The 19324-nt window shown below is 43.5% G+C and overlaps 1 protein-coding gene across 1 annotated transcript in view; it reads left to right on the forward strand.

Annotated features, from left to right (window-relative positions):
* The window catches only part of ALK (ALK receptor tyrosine kinase), a 75562-nt gene that overhangs the window by 40622 nt on the left and 15616 nt on the right, over positions 1-19324 (forward strand). The window contains 5 exon segments of the mRNA XM_030196122.1: positions 4417-4514; positions 7488-7580; positions 9061-9162; positions 13454-13588; positions 17171-17261. Coding sequence (XP_030051982.1) covers positions 4417-4514; positions 7488-7580; positions 9061-9162; positions 13454-13588; positions 17171-17261 — 519 coding nt within the window.

A 19324-nucleotide genomic window follows, 5' to 3' on the forward strand; every position in this document is an offset into this window, starting at 1 on the left:
AGTGTCTCTGTGTAGATCTGCAAAGAGGGCGTGGCCATGTGAAGGGCAAGGGTGGGCCAGTTGCGTTTCCTTAAAATGTGCGCAGTATTATCGGAGTCAGGAGATTCTCACCCAACTTGAATGCAAGGATTTACACCTGGTTTCAATTGGTTTAAGTCCTCGCTTCCAAAGTTGAGTGTGAACCCAATGTTACTCGCTATTCTATAAAAGGACAGCCATTATAGAATACCGTTCAGTGCTGATTTTTTCTATGCTGAATTTTGAGCACCATGTATAGAATTTTCCCCATGTGCATATTCAGCATTTGCAACAGAGTGGACACCCCGGAGGGAGTGGAAAACATGAAAAAAGATCTGAAGAAGCTGGAAAAATGGTCTAACGTTTGGCAATTAAAATTCAATGCGAAGAAATGCAAAGTGATGCACTTAGGGAGTAGAAATCCAAGGGAGGCGTATGTGTTAGGTGGGGAGAGCCTGATAGACACGGACGGGGAGAGGGATCTTGGGGTGATAGTATCTGAGGACCTGAAGGCGATGAAACAGTGTGACAAGGCGGTGGCCGTAGCGAGAAGGTTGCTAGGCTGTATAGAGAGAGGTGTGACCAGCAGAAGAAAGGAGGTTTTAATGCCCCTGTATAAGAAGTTGGTGAGGCCCCACCTGGAGTATTGTGTTCAGTTTTGGAGGCCGTACCTTGCGAAGGATGTTAAAAAAATGGAAGCGGTGCAAAGAAAAGCTACGAGGATGGTATGGGAGTTGCGTTCCAAGACGTATGAAGAGAGACTTGCTGACCTGAACATGTATACTCTGGAGGAAAGGAGGAACAGGGGTGATATGATACAGACGTTCAAATATTTGAAAGGTATTAATCCGCAAACAAATCTTTTCCGGAGATGGGACGGCGGTAGAACGAGAGGACATGAAATGAGATTGAAGGGGGGCAGACTCAGGAAAGATGTCAGGAAGTATTTCTTCACAGAGAGGGTGGTGAACGCTTGGAATGCCCTCCCGCGGGAGGTGGTGGAGATGAAAACAGTAACGGAATTCAAACATGCGTGGGACAGGCATAAAGGAATCCTGTGCAGAAGGAATGGATCCACAGAAGCTTAGCTGAAATTGGGTGGCGGGGGGAAGAGGGGTTGGTGGTTGAGAGGCTAGGATGGGGGAGGGCAGACTTATACGGGGTCTGTGCCGGAGCCGGTGATGGGAGGCGGGACTAGTGGTTGGGAGGCGGGAAATACTGCTGGACAGACTTATACGGTCTGTGCCCTGAAAAAGACAGATACAAATCAAGGTAAGGTATACACATATGAGTTTATCGTGGGCAGACTAGATGGACCGTGCAAGTCTTTTTCTGCCGTCATCTACTATGTTACTATGTAAATGTTAGTGCCTTATTTATCAACTCAATTCAATACTTGGCTAAGACTTACAAGTAAGCTTACTCCACAAAGTTAGTGTAGGTCTTAGGGGCCCTTTTACTAAGGCGCATAGGCGCCTACATGCATCCAACGCAAGTCAGTTTAGAACTACAACCTGGCTACCGCATGACCCGGGCGATAATTCCATTTTTTATGCGCATCCAATACGTGCGACAGAAAATATTTTTAATTTTCTACCGCATGGCGCTAACTGGCGGTAATAAGCAGCGTATGCACACTGACAATTACTGCCCGGTTAACGCATGAGACCTTACCGCTAAGTCAGTGAGTGGCGGTAAGGTCTCAGGCCCAAAATGGACGTGCCAATTTTTATTTTGCCGCACATCCATTTTTGGCAAAAAAGTTAAGTAGCTGCTAAAAAGTCATTTACAGTTGAAGTTAAGTTCTTTGAAAGAGATAATCACAAAAATAAAATAAACATTTTTGAATATATGGGATGTTTATATGACTGGTGATAGATAAACTCAGTTCCATGTTTATTTGAATCACATGACTGAGCATCTGAAGCCTCTCTCTCCTTTTTAAAAATAGTTGAATAGAAATCACTTACATCTAACTTTGTGGAGTGCCTTATTATAAAATTACCCCCAAACTTCAGTGGAGAAATGATCTCTTTTTGAGTTATGTTATTATGGTAAAAGCTCTGTATATTCCATCTGCAGAAGCCTGGAGAAGGAGGATGCACTGGCAGTGTCAGAGCTGTGTGATATCTAGTTGTTCTCCAGGTCAGAAAATCTAAGCACAAGGCAACAATATTCTCCTCTGCCTTGTGCCTCTCCCCCAGCACACCCTGTGCATCAAACTAATTATCTCTAACACATACCTTTCAGCAGGCAGAGATGACTTTGGAGACTTTGATGCCCCTGTTGCTGGGACTGAGTCACCTCACAATAACTACTACACCTTATCAGCCGCCACCTTCAATTTGTCGAAGGAGTGATAGCTATTACATGGCACAGTGAATCCTCACAATTCCTGGAGGCTCCTGAGCTGTCTCATGCTCTTACGTGAATTTGGTCTTTCAGCTGCTTCATTTGGAAGAATTACTCTAATAAATTGTCCTTGGCAGAAAAGCGAAATAGTGTGTGGGGAGTACAGATGTATATGTAGAATCTGCTGTGCAAAGTACTGACTCATAGCATATGGATCCCCACTATTCATGGCAATAAACCAAGTTATGAAGACAGTTTGCAGCATTTCTGCCTCTTTTGCCTTTCCTGCTAGTACCATCCCCTCCTGCACAGCATGAAAAGAGTGAGCTGCCACTGTCTCAGTATTTGCTACAGGGTATTAGGAAGGGCAAGATTTCCATGAGGTCTTCCCCAATACAGCAGGATTGGCTGTTATTTCTTTCAAAGGCTGAGGTAGAGGAAAAACAGGGTCCCACAGCTATTCTGCAGCTGGACATATTTTGAGGTTTACCAAGAAAAGTTGTCTTTCTCTATGGACGGCAATCCAGTTCTTTTATTGTATGCTAAGAAATGGGTTTCATTGATTGGCCAGACTAATCAATACAATACAATAACAATTTATATTCCGCTACATACCATTGATGGATCCGTGTGGATTACAATAATTAAAAGATACTAGGAAGCTCTAGGAAGTCACCTCGTATTTAAACAAGTAGTAAAAACTACTAAATTGATACCTTATGCATATAACTATAAATATAATCCAAACAAGTGGGTTTTTAACAGTTTACAAAAACATAAATAATTATGAATTAACCTTAACTCCAATGGCAATGAATTCCAGCATTGTGCCCAAATATAAGCAAAACCCATAGCATGGATCAATTTATGTCTAATTTCTTTGGGCGTAGGAAACTGCAATAAACTTTGGTCTTGCAAACCTAAGAGATTGACCCGATTTCCCCAGCATAAGGATATCTATCAGTTAATCAGGAACAAACCCATAAAATACCTTGTTTACTCGAGTACATAATTTGAACCAGCAACCAGTCTCCAATGGAAGTCAAAACATGATATGACCTGTGCTTACCGAAAATCAATTTTGCTGCCTCATTCTGCAAAATCTGTAAACGGAGTATAAAAATTTACAATAATCAAACTGAGACAGCACAAGCGCATGGACTAAAACTTGAAAATGTTCCTGAGTAATCACTATCTGCACCTCCTAAGACTACACCTAAAAGATCCATGGGGTCGATATTCAAAGCGATTTAACCAGGAAGGTAGTGCTGCTGAAAATCACCACTAACCGACCATCCTAAATCCGGGCAGGAGAGAGGTGCTACAGGGGCTAGAGCTGCAATGGTCAGGAACAATTGTGCATCACTTCTGCTGTATGGATCCCTAGACCCATTGTTCCCCCTAAGCTGAGTGGGAGTCCTCCACCTGCAGTCCTGCCAGTGGGTGGTGCTGTTTCACTATCACATTTTCAATAGTGAGGGATAGGCAAGCTCTGCAGGACTCCAGGGAGCCTGCCTGTCTGTAGCAATTGAAAACACAATATTGAAGCACCACAGCACCACTCTCAGCTGGCAGCAATGCAGTTGAAGGACTTCCACTCAGCTTAGAGGGAATGGTGCCTAGACCACCTGGGATCTTAAAGGTAGGCCCAGGGTGGCCTACAGGGGTGGGAGAGGAATCTTGAGGGATCTCATTTTCTTCTGAGGGAAGAGGAAATCATACACAGAGAGAAAGGGAAGGGGTACCAGAATGGGGAGGGGGAGATTTTCGTTTCCTTTTGTAAACAGAGGTATTTTTTGTGGGTCCAGTTGAATATTGGCCGGGACCCACATAAGATTCAGCAGCCAGCACATGCCCCCCCCCCCCCCCCCCCCAGATATTCAATGCTAGTGCCTGGATATAGACTGTTATACATGTTAGCTTTCTAATAGGAGATGAAGAGGAAGGAGGAAAGAAAGATGTCTGGCACAGAACTGTGTCTTGAATTCTGTATCGTAACCATGAGGACGAATTGCATGACTGCACCAGCATTCTTGTTTCCTACAGAACCACCCCTCCCCCCTAGGCATGCTGGACTTGCTGAACATAGCTCGTGACATTGCATATGGTTGCCAGTATCTGGAAGAAAACCACTTTATTCACAGGTGAGTTCATGCTTCCTCATTAGGCTGCCTTGGCTAAAATATTTTTTCATTTATTAAAGCTGTAATCAACATGCATACTTGGAAACTTTACGCATGAACATTTCACCTGCTCTCAAGCAAGGGAACATGTCTACACCTGCATTCGAGGCACAATTTCAGCCACAGACACTAGTATTTAATAAAGGCAAATAGGCACATATATTCTTTATCAAATAGCAGCTAAGTAGGCATCTATTTGGCCTCTTCACCTAGGCACCCTGTTATAAAATTACCATTTGATGTGGTCAAGAACACACTCCAATAAAATTGTTCATTTAGCAAAATGTAAATGCGTTATCTTGACTTGCAATAGTTGCAGTAATAAATATGTTGAGCTGGCGCTAGAACGGCATAAGGGGGAAGTCCTTGAAACAGCCGGGAGGCGAAACATGCATGTCGGACATTTTTGAGCCCCCAGTCCGTACATATTTAAGAAGTACTTTAAAGAAGTTTGTATAATGAATTGAAGCCTATGAAGAAGTTAGTGCTGCTTTTAATTGCCATAAGTTATTGTTGGACAATTAGCACTACTGAGGCAAGCGTTAAAAATTGAGTACAAAATTGTGTATGTGAGATTGGAAGAGCGAAGATGGAGTGTTGAGAAAAGTAATAGTGGGGACTGAGATATAGAAAGGTTGAATGCGTTATCTGAGCCATGTGCTTAAGCCAGTGGTTCCCAAACCTGGTCCTGGAGGTACCCCTGCCAGTCAGGTTTTCAAGATATCCACAATGAATATTCATGAGATATATTTGTACACAGTGGAGACAGTGCATGCAAATCTCTCTCTTGAATATTCATTGTGGATATCCTGAAAACCTGACTGGCTGGGGTACCTCCAGGACCAGGTTTGGGAACCACTGGCTTAAGCATTGGTTTTGCTTCCTTTTGAAAATGGAAGTTCAGGGCTAGCCAGAGACTGACCATGGTCTACGCCTCAGGTATCCAACCTCGGTCCTCACTCAGCCGTGTTTTCTACACGAGATCTATTTGCGTACATGGAGGCTGTGCATTTAAATACATCTCATGCATATTTCTGAAAACCCAATTGAGTTGCGGACCTCAAGGACAAAGGTTGGACACCCTGATATACAATAACACATTGCACCAGGAAATAAAATAAACCAGACACACTAGAAGGATCTCACACATTCTGTATTCCATGCAACCCATTGTCTAATCTAGGAGCCACTTTAGACCAGTACTACTGCTACTATTAATTTCTATAGTGCCGCTAGATGTACACAGGCTGTACACAAACATGTAAGAGGCAGTCCCTGCTTGACAGAGCTTACAAGCTGTTCAAGACAGGCAAGCAGAACAAAGAATAGATTAGGGCAGTGGTTCTCAAACTGTGTGCCGTGGCACCCCAGGGCACTGCAGTGATCTCGCAGGGGTGCTGCGGCATATTTTCTTCACTTCCCTCCCACCCCCACCCAAGCCGCTGCTGCTGCTGCTCATACAAGGTTGTCCTTAATAGGGAACTAACCTTCTTGATCTGGGTTACAGGGTGATTTGTTATGCTGTGGCTTCAGCTGTCAGTAGCAGTCTAACCACGGTGCACAGTTTGGAAACTGCTGCGTTAGACTGCTAGTGAGAGCTGGAGCCACAGCATAACAAACCACCTTGCACCCCGAAACAAGAAGGTTAGTTCCCTACTAAGATGGGGGGAGGACACTTTTAAGCTTGTTTTGCTGCTGCTGGTCTGGAGAAGCAGCAGGGGAGTGTGTGGGGGGTATAGAGAAGGCAGACACTAGATTGTTGGGGAAAAACAGGGAATTTAGGCTGAATTGAAGAGGAGAGAGAAAGAGGGCAGAAGCTGGGTGGAAGGGGGAAAGGGGACAGAGTCTGGATGGAGGAGGGAGAGAAGGTGGGCAGACGTTGGATGGAAGGGGGGAGAGAAGGTGAGCAGAAGTTGGGTGGAAGGGGAGAGAAGGTGAGCAGAAGCTCGATGGAGGAGGGAGAGAAGGTGGACAAGAAGCTGGATGGAAGGGGGAGAGAAGGTGGGCAGAAGCTGGATGCAGAAGAGAGGGTGGGACAGAAGCTGGATGCAGAAGGGAGAGGAGGTGGGTAGAAGCTGCATGGAAGGTAGGACTCAATACCATCGGCGGCAGCAATGGGGGGGGGGGGGGGGGGGAGAGAAGACTAAAAAGGAAGTGTGTAGCCTAGAGGTGCCTTGACCCAAGAAACTTTGGGAACTAATGGATTAGGGGGAGTTTCATTTATTTTGGGAATGATTAAAACTACATGGCTATTGAACAGGTGAATAAGGTTTAGGAGTTAAAAGCAGCCTCAAAATGGTGGATGTGTGCCTTGATTGGATTAGGGCTAGGACAGAACATGAGACAGCAACTCGGGAAATCTGTTCCATTCATGAGGACAAGTTTGATTTTAATTTTATGCACGTCAACTGCTCTGAAAGCCTCCTGAAGGGAAGTATATCAAATGCTAATAAATTTTAAACCTGACAACCAATAAATTCCTTCTTTACTTTCAGTTCTGTGTATCCCAACTTCTAATGAACCTTTTATCATTCTTTGTAAACAATGTGTTCATAGCTTACTGCTTCCAGTTTTTCAATTCCCTTCCAGCTTTTGTCCTGGAGTCTGCAGAATGGCCCATTATGCACTAATGCAACTCCAGTGAAATACAGGATGGGAATATCCAGGTTTCCAAAGGACCATGATAGGTCCTAAAACTTTCCTCACCAGGCTTCTCTTGCCCTGTGGCCCAGCCAGGCTGTGATAATGGCAATACCAAACCCCACTGCAGGGGAATTTCTTTTTTTCTAAGGTAATAATACTCATTTCACTTTAGCAGAAGTCGTAGAGGAAGTGTGGAATTAAGTAATAATAAAGCATATGAAATGAACAAAAAGCAAAACATTTCTTGCTGTGTATTTGCAAAAAAAAAAAAGATAAGTGTCTCTCTTTCAGGGATATTGCAGCCAGGAACTGCCTCCTTACATGCCAGGGGCCTGGAAGAGTGGCCAAAATTGGAGATTTTGGTATGGCCCGGGATATCTACAGGTAAGAAAATGGTGATGTGCTTTAAAGTGTCCTTTCAAGGGGGCAATTTCTAAATCCCCCAGGTCATTTGCTGACTGCCAGTATTTTGTACCAGTGGCATAGGCTCTGGTGGGCCCGGATATTGAGGAGCCCACTCACTTTGGGCTCAGTCCCACCTGAAGATATCAAGCATCTGTCCCCTTCCTGCCCAGCCCCTAGCCAACAATCTAGATTCACAGTCTCCCAACCAACCCCTCATCCCCCCAACAGGTACTTGCTTCAGAGGGAAGGCTCTGAAACCAGCACAAGCAGCTTGTGTGATTCGCTGCTTGACCTCAAGAAGTGAAGAGAAGTTATAAAAGTTATACCATGCCTGATTGCCAGTGGGGAAGGGGAGGGAGACATGTTAGATTATCAGTGGGGTGAGGAGTGGAAGAGAGAAGGAGAAATGCCAAACCACAGGCAATGAGGGAGCGGTAGAGGTTGGGAGGTGGAGATAAAATTCAGTGCCACCCATTTTAGGTTCAGGCCTACCTAAAATTGATCATCTGACTACGCCACTTCTTTGCACCTGAGGATTTGCAAGCTAATTTTCAAAGCTTATTGTCCATTTGAAAATTTGATCTAGTGTGTGTGTTGGTGGGGGTGGGGGGTGCTAGGTGGACTTTGCCCCTGATTTTCACACGGTGCAGATTTCAGCATGCCCTCACTCAATGGCAGATGCAGAAAATGTCCTGCATGGTTACCATCAGTCTAACACAGTTTTACTGTGGAATAGCAATGCAGAAAGGGTTTCAGCGAGGGTGTTAACTCATGTGGAAACCCTGACTGCTATGCCTGGTACAGTGTAGAAGGGTTGGTTGAAAGGATTGGGTGTCTATTGACACCCTCTCTATCTCCCAACCCGACTACACTTCCTTGAAAACCTTACATGAGCCCCTCTAAAGGTTTAGTAGCCCCCCCCCCCTCGCCTCCCAGACAACCCAACCTCCCCTACCTACAGTTCAAAACATTCTTCTGATAGTCTAGTGGCCCCCTCCCTCTCCCTCTCTGACCTGACCCCCCACCCACACTTCAAATATTTTCTCTGGTAGTCTATTGCTCCCCCCTCCCCCTACGATAGGACAACCTTTTCCTCCTATCCCAGCTGACCCTGTCACTGCCTCCTCTAGTTTAAACAGCTGGTCCTTACAGGTGAATAAGTAGAGAGAAAACTCGAGAGCAACTGAGGTCTGTAGCACTGCATCAGGTAATAAACTGGGCAGACTAAATGAGCCTTACGCTCCTTATCTGCCATTAGATTCTGTTTCTATGGTATCTGAACTGTTTATGAAATCACTCCCAAAATGTGCATGTCAGGTGGTTACTGCGCACTTTGTGAACTTTAAGTTCTTTCCAAATGAGTGAGCTCCTTCCTCTTCTCCCATAGTGAGTTCAGATCATTTAGAAACCATTTCATCTCTCTCTACAATGTATATAAAATGTATTTGTTTTTCCCCAGGGCAAGCTATTACAGAAAAGGCGGGTGTGCGATGCTCCCAGTCAAGTGGATGCCTCCTGAGGCCTTCATGGAAGGGATCTTTACCTCTAAAACAGACACATGGTACATCTTTTTCACATATATATTACCTACTCCAAGCTGCAGAATAAATGTTATGTGGCTGATATTTTGTCCATGGCAGTCAGTGTTTTTTAAGCCACAGACAGCTGCAGGCAAATTTAACCCCATATATTCAGTGTCAAGCCATGTCTGGGCAATGGTATTGAATATCTGGGGTGAGGCAACAACCTAGAAGTTATATGGGAGCTGGCCGATACTTAGTGAGACCTCACCATGAGTACTGTGTTCAGTTCTGGTCACCATATCTCAAAAAAGCTATAGCGGAATTAGAAAAGGTGCAAAGGAGAATGACCAAAATGATAAAGAGGACGGAACCTCCTCTAATATGAGGAAAGGCTAAAGAGGTTAGGGCTCTTCAGCTTGGAAAAGAGATGGCTCACGGGAGATAGGCTATAGAATCTTGAGTGGTGTAGAACGAGTAGAAAGTAAATCGATTTTTTTTACTCTTTCAAAAAGTACAGACTAGGGGATACTCAATGAAGTTACATGGAATTACTTTAAAAATAAATAGGAGGAAATATTCTTTCACTCAATGAATAGTTAAGCTCTGCGGTACCAGTGGTTAGCATATCTGGGTTTAAAAACAGTTTGCACAATCCAAAAAGATCTCTCACGCATACTCAAAGTGAAAAAGTGTTCTATTTAACATCAAAAACTGTAGCAAAAAACTCTTCAAAGCGACAATATAACAGTCCATACAGTATTGCTGCATGGATTTTTAAAGCGTCAAGTGCTAGAATTTGTATCACAGAAAAAGCAATGTTGCTTGCACTGCTTAAAACAATCCATCGACTGGGCCCGTTTTGCTGCAGTTATCAGCTTCATCAGGGTCTTGAGGATCATACCACAGGCAGCAATCTAAAAACAGAAAATATCCAAAAGTCACCAAGAAAATCACACTGATAATAAAACTATAGAAAAATAGGAGCACTTACTCTGAGGTTCTTGTATATAGAGCGGAGAGAAATCGAACTCAGTGGTGCTGACATCAGATGCCAATAATGGCTCTTTAAAAACCCATGCAATAAACATAACGATAAATTACAAAGAATAATTCTACTAAATACACAATAACGGTATTCTGGCAATCCCCCCACCCACAATGATCAAAGGCATCCCACAGATTTACAAACCACCAACTTGAAACAAAACATGAAAAAGCGCCAACCTATTCTTGAATATGTCAATTGATTACAAGCGCTGTTAATACAATTCTGCCATCTAGTGTCACTACTTAAAATAACAATGGACAAATGAAAAAGCAACCAAGTCCATAAACAGAATACTAAACCAGAGAATCCTGCAGGATATTAAAGAAATACAGCCCAATCAATTTCATGGTTCCAGTGTACTTAATCTGGTAATCCACCGTGTTTCACGACACTGGAGTCTTTGTAGATGATTTCTTCCACAATTCCAGGATGGTTCATAGTCTATGACAAAACATCTTCAATCTAAAAATTTATGAAACTAGTCCATGCAACCAATGCTCCACAAGAGGAGCATTACTTCTGCATATTTTCATATTTTATTTATAGCCTAAAAAACGGACTTTCAGACTACGACTCGCCATGCCCACATATAGCTTTTCACATAGATGGCAACATAAACCACAAAATCATTCTTATATGTGGTAAAATGCTGTAGTTCGTAAACCTTGCCATCTGTCGGATTTTTAAACTCCTTAATTTGTAACATCACTTCACACACGCTACATTGCATGCATTTAAAATGTCCCTTTACTGTGTTTTTAGAAGTACACGCTGACCCAACATCTGCTGGACATAAGATTTCTTTCTCACGCAAAAGCTATTCTCAAATCCATATCAGCAAAAACAGGATGGAGTTTAATGATCTCCCAATTGTTTCTCACTATATTGGCAACCTCAGAACTCCTAGAGCTGAAGTTTAAAACACAAGTTTGTACATCTATATCACATATCGAATCTTCCTTTGGCTACAGAGGAAAATCTCTATTATAGAACACTTAACCCTCCATTGCCCCTGGTACAAAATAAGTACCTGAATATATGTAAACCGCTTTGAATGTAGTTGCAAAAACCTCAGAAAGGCGGTATATCAAGTCCCATTTCCCTTTCCCTTCGTATGTTGACTTCAAGACTTTCTTAGGATAACCTCTTTGTTTCAATGTTTTCATCAAGGTAGCACTCTGTTGTTTAAAATCTACTATAGAAGAGCAATTTCTTATAGTTCTAAGGAATTGTGATAAGGTAAGCTGACTGTTAGACATTTAGGATGGCAACTTTCATAAGACAGTAAAGTATTCCTATCCATAGGTTAGTTAAACACTGGTTGCAAAGCCAGTCTCCTCATGTAATTTTCCTCTTACCAAAGAAGCTCGCAGAACTCTAGGTTTAATCATATAAAGATCTTTATTTGAAAATCAATCCTACATGCAGGGAGATCACCGACATAAGGAAAACTCAGTTAGCAATCTGACTATACTGATTCAGTATACCCTTTAAATAGCCAAGAATACTGTTATGTTGACAATCACCAAGTGCTATAGTTCTGGTTAACAAATAACACAAGAAGAAAGAAAATATAATGATTCCTTTCCTAGCCCTTCCAGCTACTTTTTAGATAAGGCACATACACCTCCTTCATTCTCTCAGTTAATTAAAGCATTCCAAACTTCTGAGATGATTTAGGCCTGCGTCTTTGCTAATAACTAGTTAATTATAAGCATGACATATTTTTGACCTTTCTTCTCAGTGATTATATTCTGCATTAAGGTCTGATAAAATTCTATTTTCCTACAGCATGTAAACTCTATAGCACAGTACACTGATTATACTTACTTTGCTTTGGACTGCCCCAGTGCTACCCAGGCAGTGCAGCGAGTCAGAACTGATATTCAACAGCACTGCCTAGTTAAGTGCAGCTGAATATCAGTGATTGACTCACTCAGCATGATTTAAGTGGGCAGGACCTTCTCCTGCCCACTTAAACCCATGAAGAATATTGACCCCTATACGTCTAAAGAGGCACAAGTCTGTCAAAGCCAGAAATGAAAGATATACAAAATATGACCAGGTCTTTCCAGAAAAAAATAACATCTCATGCACCTCAGCTGACTTGAAGCCAGTTCTTTCAAGCTGTGTATCCATGTATCTGGACACAAAAGGCAATATAAAATGTACTGTAGTAAGAAAAGTATTTTCCCATTTCAATGAAACGGGAAAATGTTTATTAGATAAGACCTACCTGCTATTTGGAGAGCTGGCTTTGCTCACAGGATATAGTAATACTGTGCTTAATACCTACTGTAGATTCAGGGGATTCAGGCTAAGCCATTTTGAAATCAATATGTTAATGTATGAGTTGGATAAAAGCAATGCTAAAAGTGACTTACTATACTGGAGTGGAGAAGTGGCCTAATGATTAGTGCAGCAGGTTGTGGACCTGGGGAACAGGGTTTGATTCTAGCTCCTGCCTGACAGTCAGTGGTGGGTTGAGATCTTAGAGAACCAGGTTCAATTCCCTCTGCAGCTCCATGTGACCCTTGTCAAGTCATTTTGTCCTACATTGCCCCAGGTACATATAACTGAGATTGTGAGTCCATTAGGAGACAGTGCAAAGTACCTATATTGAAATTGTAAAACCACATAGTTGCCTCAGGGTATATCAAGCACTAAAATAAAAAAAAGTATAAAGGCTTAAGTGAAAGAGTAGCTTAATGATCAGAGCAGTGGGCTGATGGAAGCCAGGATTCAAATCCCACTGTGGCTCCTTGTGACCTTGGGCAAGTCACATAACATTCCATTGCTACAGGTACAAACTTAGACAGGAGACAGGGATGGGAACATACCTACGCTATGTAAATGTAATTCACCATGAGCTAGAAGTGAAAAAGCTACACCCAAAATCCCATTCTATCCCCTCTCTTTTGTCACTACTAGTTTGTTTATTTAGTAGGATTTGGCTCAAACCCTTTTCATTTGTACCTCAAGGCAAGTTACATTCAGGTACAGTACAACAGTTTCATTCCAGAAACTGTTCTGAATTCCATTATTAGCTGCTCGTATGGTTGGTAAACAATAGTCAAATTTATGTAGGAGTAAAGCCAGTGGAGTCCTCCAAGACCTGACCAATCTGTTCCCCATGGGTTAGGCAGTACGTAGATTCTATGACCAACCCCAAGTCATATGAGTTACTTGACATCCTTCTGCAGAAATGTACAGAAGCTCAGTCTGAAAGCATGTGGTCCAGAGTGTCATCAGCAGTTCATTCTTTTTCTTCCTGCATTCAGGTCCTTTGGTGTGCTGCTCTGGGAGATATTCTCTCTTGGGTACATGCCTTACCCCACTAAAAGTAACCAAGAAGTCTTAGAGTTTGTAACAAGTGGAGGAAGAATGGATCCACCCAAGAACTGCCCCGGGCCAGTGTACGTATGAAAATTTAGTTTTCAGCTATTGAGCTCAGAAGGACTGTTACTTGTTACTGAGGCATCAAATCTCTGCCTGGAAAGTGACAAGAATATATGATTCAGGAGTAAATTTTCAGTGTTATTTAGCTTCCCAGCTATAGAATTAGGAGGTTAAGGGGCTCATTTTCAAAACAGAATTTTGTGTGCCAAAAATCCAAATTGCTATTTTCAAAACCCATTTTTAAGATGGTTTTCTATTCAGTTTGTATGCAGTGTGTCCAAATCATAAGGGAGCGTGTTGGGGAAAGGATTTGGGAGTTCCCAAAACTTGGATGTTTTTCTGCCATAATGGAACAAAACAAAAACATCTGGGGCTAAAATTTAGATTGTTTGGTCTAGACCTGTTTCAATTATGACTAAGTCACAAAAAGGTGCCCTAGAAAACCAAATGACCACTGGAGGCATTAAGGCATTACCCTCCCCCCTTACTCCCCCAGTGGTCACTGACCCCTCCCCTTTCCCCAAAGATGTGAAAGAAACAGTACATACCAGTCTCTATGACAGCTTTAGATGTTATGGCCAGTCCTATTAGAGTAATAAGCAATCCCTGGAGTAGCTTAGTGGTCAGTGCAGTACACTATAGAGAAGGGGACCCAAGCCCATATCCCATGCTAAGTGTTACACTTGTGATGGAAAGTATGAGCCCTCCAAAACCCACCAGAAACCTACTGTACCCAGATATAGGTGACACCTGCAGACATAAGGGCTATTGTAGTGGTGTACAGTTGGGTACAGTAGGTTTTTGGTGGGTTTTGGAGTGCTCGCTATACAATATAAGTAGGTAACAGCGAGATGTGTACCCAGGACCTATTATGTGAAGTCCACTGCAGTGCCCCCTAGGGTGCCCCACTGCTTTGCTGGGATGTCTGTGTGGCCAATCTACTAAGAATGCTGGACCTCAAACATCCCAATAGCATGTTTTTGTGCGTTTTTCCCTTGAAAAAAAAATTTTTTTTTTTTTCGAAAATGGTCATAAAAGATAGACGCACTGAGCACAAGAACTTCTAGCAAATGGCCGTTTTCAAAACAAAAAGTTGAAATTATTTCTGGTTTGAAAATGGCCATGTTCACTACTTGATTTTTGAATGTTTTCCGCAAAACGTCCAGCATCAGATTTAGACATCATATCGAAAATGCCCCTCCACACCTACACGTTAGGAGTTACGGATCAAGAAAGGGATCTGGGTGTCGTCGTCGATGATACGCTGAAACCTTCTGCTCAGTGTGCTGCTGCGGCTAGGAAAGCGAATAGAATGTTGGGTGTTATTAGGAAGGGTATGGAGTCCAGGTGTGCGGATGTTATAATGCCGTTGTATCGCTCCATGGTGCGACCGCACCTGGAGTATTGTGTTCAGTACTGGTCTCCGTATCTCAAAAAAGATATAGTAGAATTGGAAAAGGTACAGCGAAGGGCGACGAAAATGATAGTGGGGATGGGACGACTTTCCTATGAAGAGAGGCTGAGAAGGCTAGGGCTTTTCAGCTTGGAGAAGAGACGGCTGAGGGGAGATATGATAGAAGTGTATAAAATAATGAGTGGAATGGATCGGGTGGATGTGAAGCGACTGTTCACGCTATCCAAAAATACTAGGGCTAGAGGGCATGAGTTGAAGCTACAGTGTGGTAAATTTAAAACGAATCGGAGAAAATTTTTCTTCACCCAATGTGTAATTAGACTCTGGAATTCATTGCCGGAGAACGTGGTACGGGCGGTTAGCTTGACGGAGTTTAAAAAGGGGTTAGATAGATTCCTAAAGGACAAGTCCATAGACCGCTATTAAATGGACTTGGAAAAATTCCGCATTTTTAGGTATAACTTGTCTGGAATGTTTTTACGTTTGGGGAGCGTGCCAGGTGCCCTTGACCTGGATTGGCCACTGTCGGTGACAGGATGCTGGGCTAGATGGACCTTTGGTCTTTCCCAGTATGGCACTACTTATGTACTTATGTACTTATGTACTTATGTACTTTGAAAAATTGTTGCTCCTGAGTAACTTTAATTTTACCAAGTGACTATATTTCTGATTGGTTCCATGGGCACGATAAGGTCAGAGGTATTAGTAACAGAGCAAATTCTAGCTAACCTTCAGTACTAGTCAACTAAGTTATCCCTGTGCGCACGGATAACAGACTTTAATTGAACTGGCTAACTTTAGAAGGATAAAAGTAGGAGCCAAACTACAGATAGCCTGCTAACTGTAGGAAGTTTCTAAACCACAAACTAGTCAGCTATTTTGTGTGCTGATAATCCTCCTAAAATTAGCCAGCCATAACACAGCCCAATTTGGTCTTATAAATTCAGGAACTTCTTTGGTGAACGATAGGCACTCAGGGGGCGATATTCAGACTGCATCAGGGAGCCTGGCTAGCTCCCGCAATCAGCCTGGATATTCAATGCCAGGCTGTTTCAGGTGGCCAGCGTTGAATATCTGGTTTATTTTTAGCTTGTTTAAAGTTAGCTGGTTAAGTTAATATTCACAGATAGATGGTTAACTTTAAACCGGCTAAAGATATACCAGCTATTTAAGTGGCCTAATATGGCCGCTTACAATAGCTGAATATGAATTGAATATTCGGGGATAGCCAGTTATATTGCAGGATATAGCCAGTTATTTCCTCGGCGTTAACTGGAAATATTCAGCGGGGGATAATTTGCCATTCCTGGCTGGTTAAATAGTTTTGAATATTGGGAGGGGGGGTCACTGCATAAGGACCTTCCATTTTACATCACTGTGGGGCCAAAATGTATGCAGCCAGTGGGGTGAGATTAGGAGTGCGCCAGAATAGCATTATAAGTTATGGAGAAAGCCATTCTCCATCTAACTTAAGGATCCTTTTACTAAGCCGCGTAAGCGTCTACGCGTACCCAACGTGTGCCAAAATGGGCATACTACTGTGTGGCTCTTGTGGTAATTTCATTTTTGGTGTGCATCTGAAAAATATGTTTTATTTTCGGACGCACGTAACGGACGCACGCAAGTCATTACCGCCCGGATTCTTTACCGCTAGGTCAATGGCTGGCGGTAAGGTCTCAGACCCAAAATGGATGCGCGGCAATTTTGATTTTGCCGCATGTCCATTTTTGGCAAAAAAAAGGCTTTTTTCACAGGCGTGCTGAAAAATGGATTGCCGCATGCCCAAAACCCACGCCTACACTACCGCAAGCCATTTTTCAGCGTGCTTTGTAAAAGGTCACCTTATATGGCTAACTCTGGCTAAAAATATGACAGCTATAACTATGAAATGGATAAACTGTCCATTTACACTTACATGTGTATATTCAGCTGACCAACTTATGCATTTCAGTCTGCTGAATATTTGAATAGCTTTAATCAAATAACTTATTCACTATGCCATGGCTGTCTCACAATATCTACCTCAGAATTTTTAAATTAAAAAACAAATTCTGTATTTATTTGATGTTTTTCAAATATTTTTTAAATTTAATTTTCACATTTTCACCTCTTTAGTTTTGAAAAGGAAACCAGGCATTCTGGGGAAACAATTTATGAAAATACATCTATCACTATTTGTTTTTAGGTATCGTATCATGACACAGTGCTGGCAGCACCAGCCGGAGGACAGACCTCATTTTGCCATTATACTGGAGCGGCTTGAGTACTGCACTCAGGTACAGTATTCACTTATTGAATTATTATATTCTAATCTCAGAGTGTGATCATATCTGAAGGTGTCAAAGAAGCAAAGTAAGGTGATTATTATTATTATTATTATTACCAGTAAAAAAGGCCCGTTTCTGCCTGAAATGAAACGGGCGCTAGCAAGGGTTCCCCCCTCCCTGCGTTGCTGTCTCCCTCTCTCTCCTCCGAGTCCCACGCCCTCCTTTCCTGTCCTCCGAGTTCCAGGCCGTCCTCCCTCCCCTCTCCCACTCCCCTGTAACTCACCAGTTTGTCCATAAGTGTCGTGGTGTTCTGCATGGCCCTGCGGTCGTCCGCCGCCTACTTGTGGTGCTCCAGTGCGTTTGTGGTGTCTGTCATTTGTTTTTGTTGTAGTGGTAGAGAGTGTGTGTGTGTGTGTGAATGTTTGTTGGGGGGGTGTGGATGGTGAAATGTGAGGGAGTGGCAAGGGGGTTTGAAGGGAGGGGTCTGAGTTCCTGTGGTGATGGGTTGAAAGTGAGGGATTGCTGAGGTTATGTTTTTGGTGTGTGTAAAATTGTTTGTTTGTTTTGTGCTACACAGTGTGTCTGTGTGTGTGAATGTTTGGGGGTGGGGTGGGGGATTGGGAAGTGTGAGGGAGTGGCTGTGGGCTTGGAGGGGGGTCAGGGGCTTGGAGGGGTCCAAATGAAAGAGCTGTAGATGGACAAAGAATAAAGAACAGGTTTGGTTGCTTTATTTTGAGTGTGTAGAAATGATGGCTGGGCGGGAGAGTGGAAACAGAGATCATCCAAATTGCCTTCCTTCCTTTCAGGGAGCTAAATAGGCTCACGGCGTGTTGAATGGGCAGTGAGGGCTTGGAGGGGGTTCAGGGGTTTTGAGGGGGGTCAGCATTGGTTGGGGGCAGGGGCGGGCCCTCACAGCGCCTTTCACATGCGTGTGAAGGCGCTGCAGCAGAGGCAACAGCTGATCGTTTCCATTCGGCCCTCCCTCCTTCCCTCCGTGTCCCACAGGGAGGGAAGGAGGGAGGGTCGAAGGTAAACGATCAGCTGTTGCGTCCTGCAGGGCCTTGACACAGAGGTCAGTGGCGTTGTGAGGAGCCAGCCGGCGTTCCGGTGGCAGACGGAGAGGGGGTGAGTGGAGGGGGGGGATTGGCACTGATGACGACGATGACCGCGATTATGGCTGTGCAATTCGTTGAGGGGTGGTGGGAGGGTAGCTGGGCTTTTGGAATCCCATTCCTGGAACGTTCGGCGAAAGCGAATGAGCAGAGACGGCACTGCAGGCAGCCAGCAGCCATTTTCACAGTGGTGCTCCCCCCTCCTCGGCCGGAAAGAGGATCAGCAGAGATGGCACCGCAGGCAGGCAGCAGCGTTGTGTGGCAGTTGGGAACGGTCGTGTCGGGCGCCATTGTTGTTTCGTGGTGGGCGCAGTGAGGTGATTGTGAGGCAGGGGGAGGAGTCCCCTTTCCGTTCTACGCGTAGAGGTCGTCGAAATGGCTGTGGCGTCATGAGGTTGAACGCGAGGGCGTGACAGACAAACAGAGGCTTCGCCACCATGAAGTTACGCACCCTTCACGGACGTGGCTGGAGCTAGGGGCCTCAATAGAACGTTGCGGTAGCGAATTATGTCCGGAAGGGGCGTGGCTGGGGGAGTGGCTGAGGGTGGGTGTCTGAGTGAGAGTGAGTGGTGCTGACAGGCTAGAACAGTACAGGGCTTCACTGTTTTCCTGCCACACTGTGAGCTTCAGAATTGGAGGTGAGAATTATTAATATAGATTATTACATTTGTATCCCACATTATCCCAATTCCCACCTTTTTGCAGGCTCAATGTGGCTTACAATTCATCATGGATACTGGAAATAGAAAAGAAAGTACATTTGGATTTACAGCAAGTTTTGAGTACATGATGGTGAAATACATAATATTGGGAATAGAAAAGAGTATACATTTGTTTTAGCAGAAGTTTTGGTTACATGATGGTGAAATACATGATACATGATGGTGGCCAGAGCCATAGAAATGCCAATGGAAATGAAAAAAGATGATAAATAGGGCTGCATCTCCATTAATATTTTTA

This window comes from Microcaecilia unicolor, chromosome 3 (genome assembly GCF_901765095.1).
Source record: "Microcaecilia unicolor chromosome 3, aMicUni1.1, whole genome shotgun sequence".
Classification (NCBI taxonomy): Eukaryota; Metazoa; Chordata; class Amphibia; order Gymnophiona; family Siphonopidae; genus Microcaecilia; species Microcaecilia unicolor.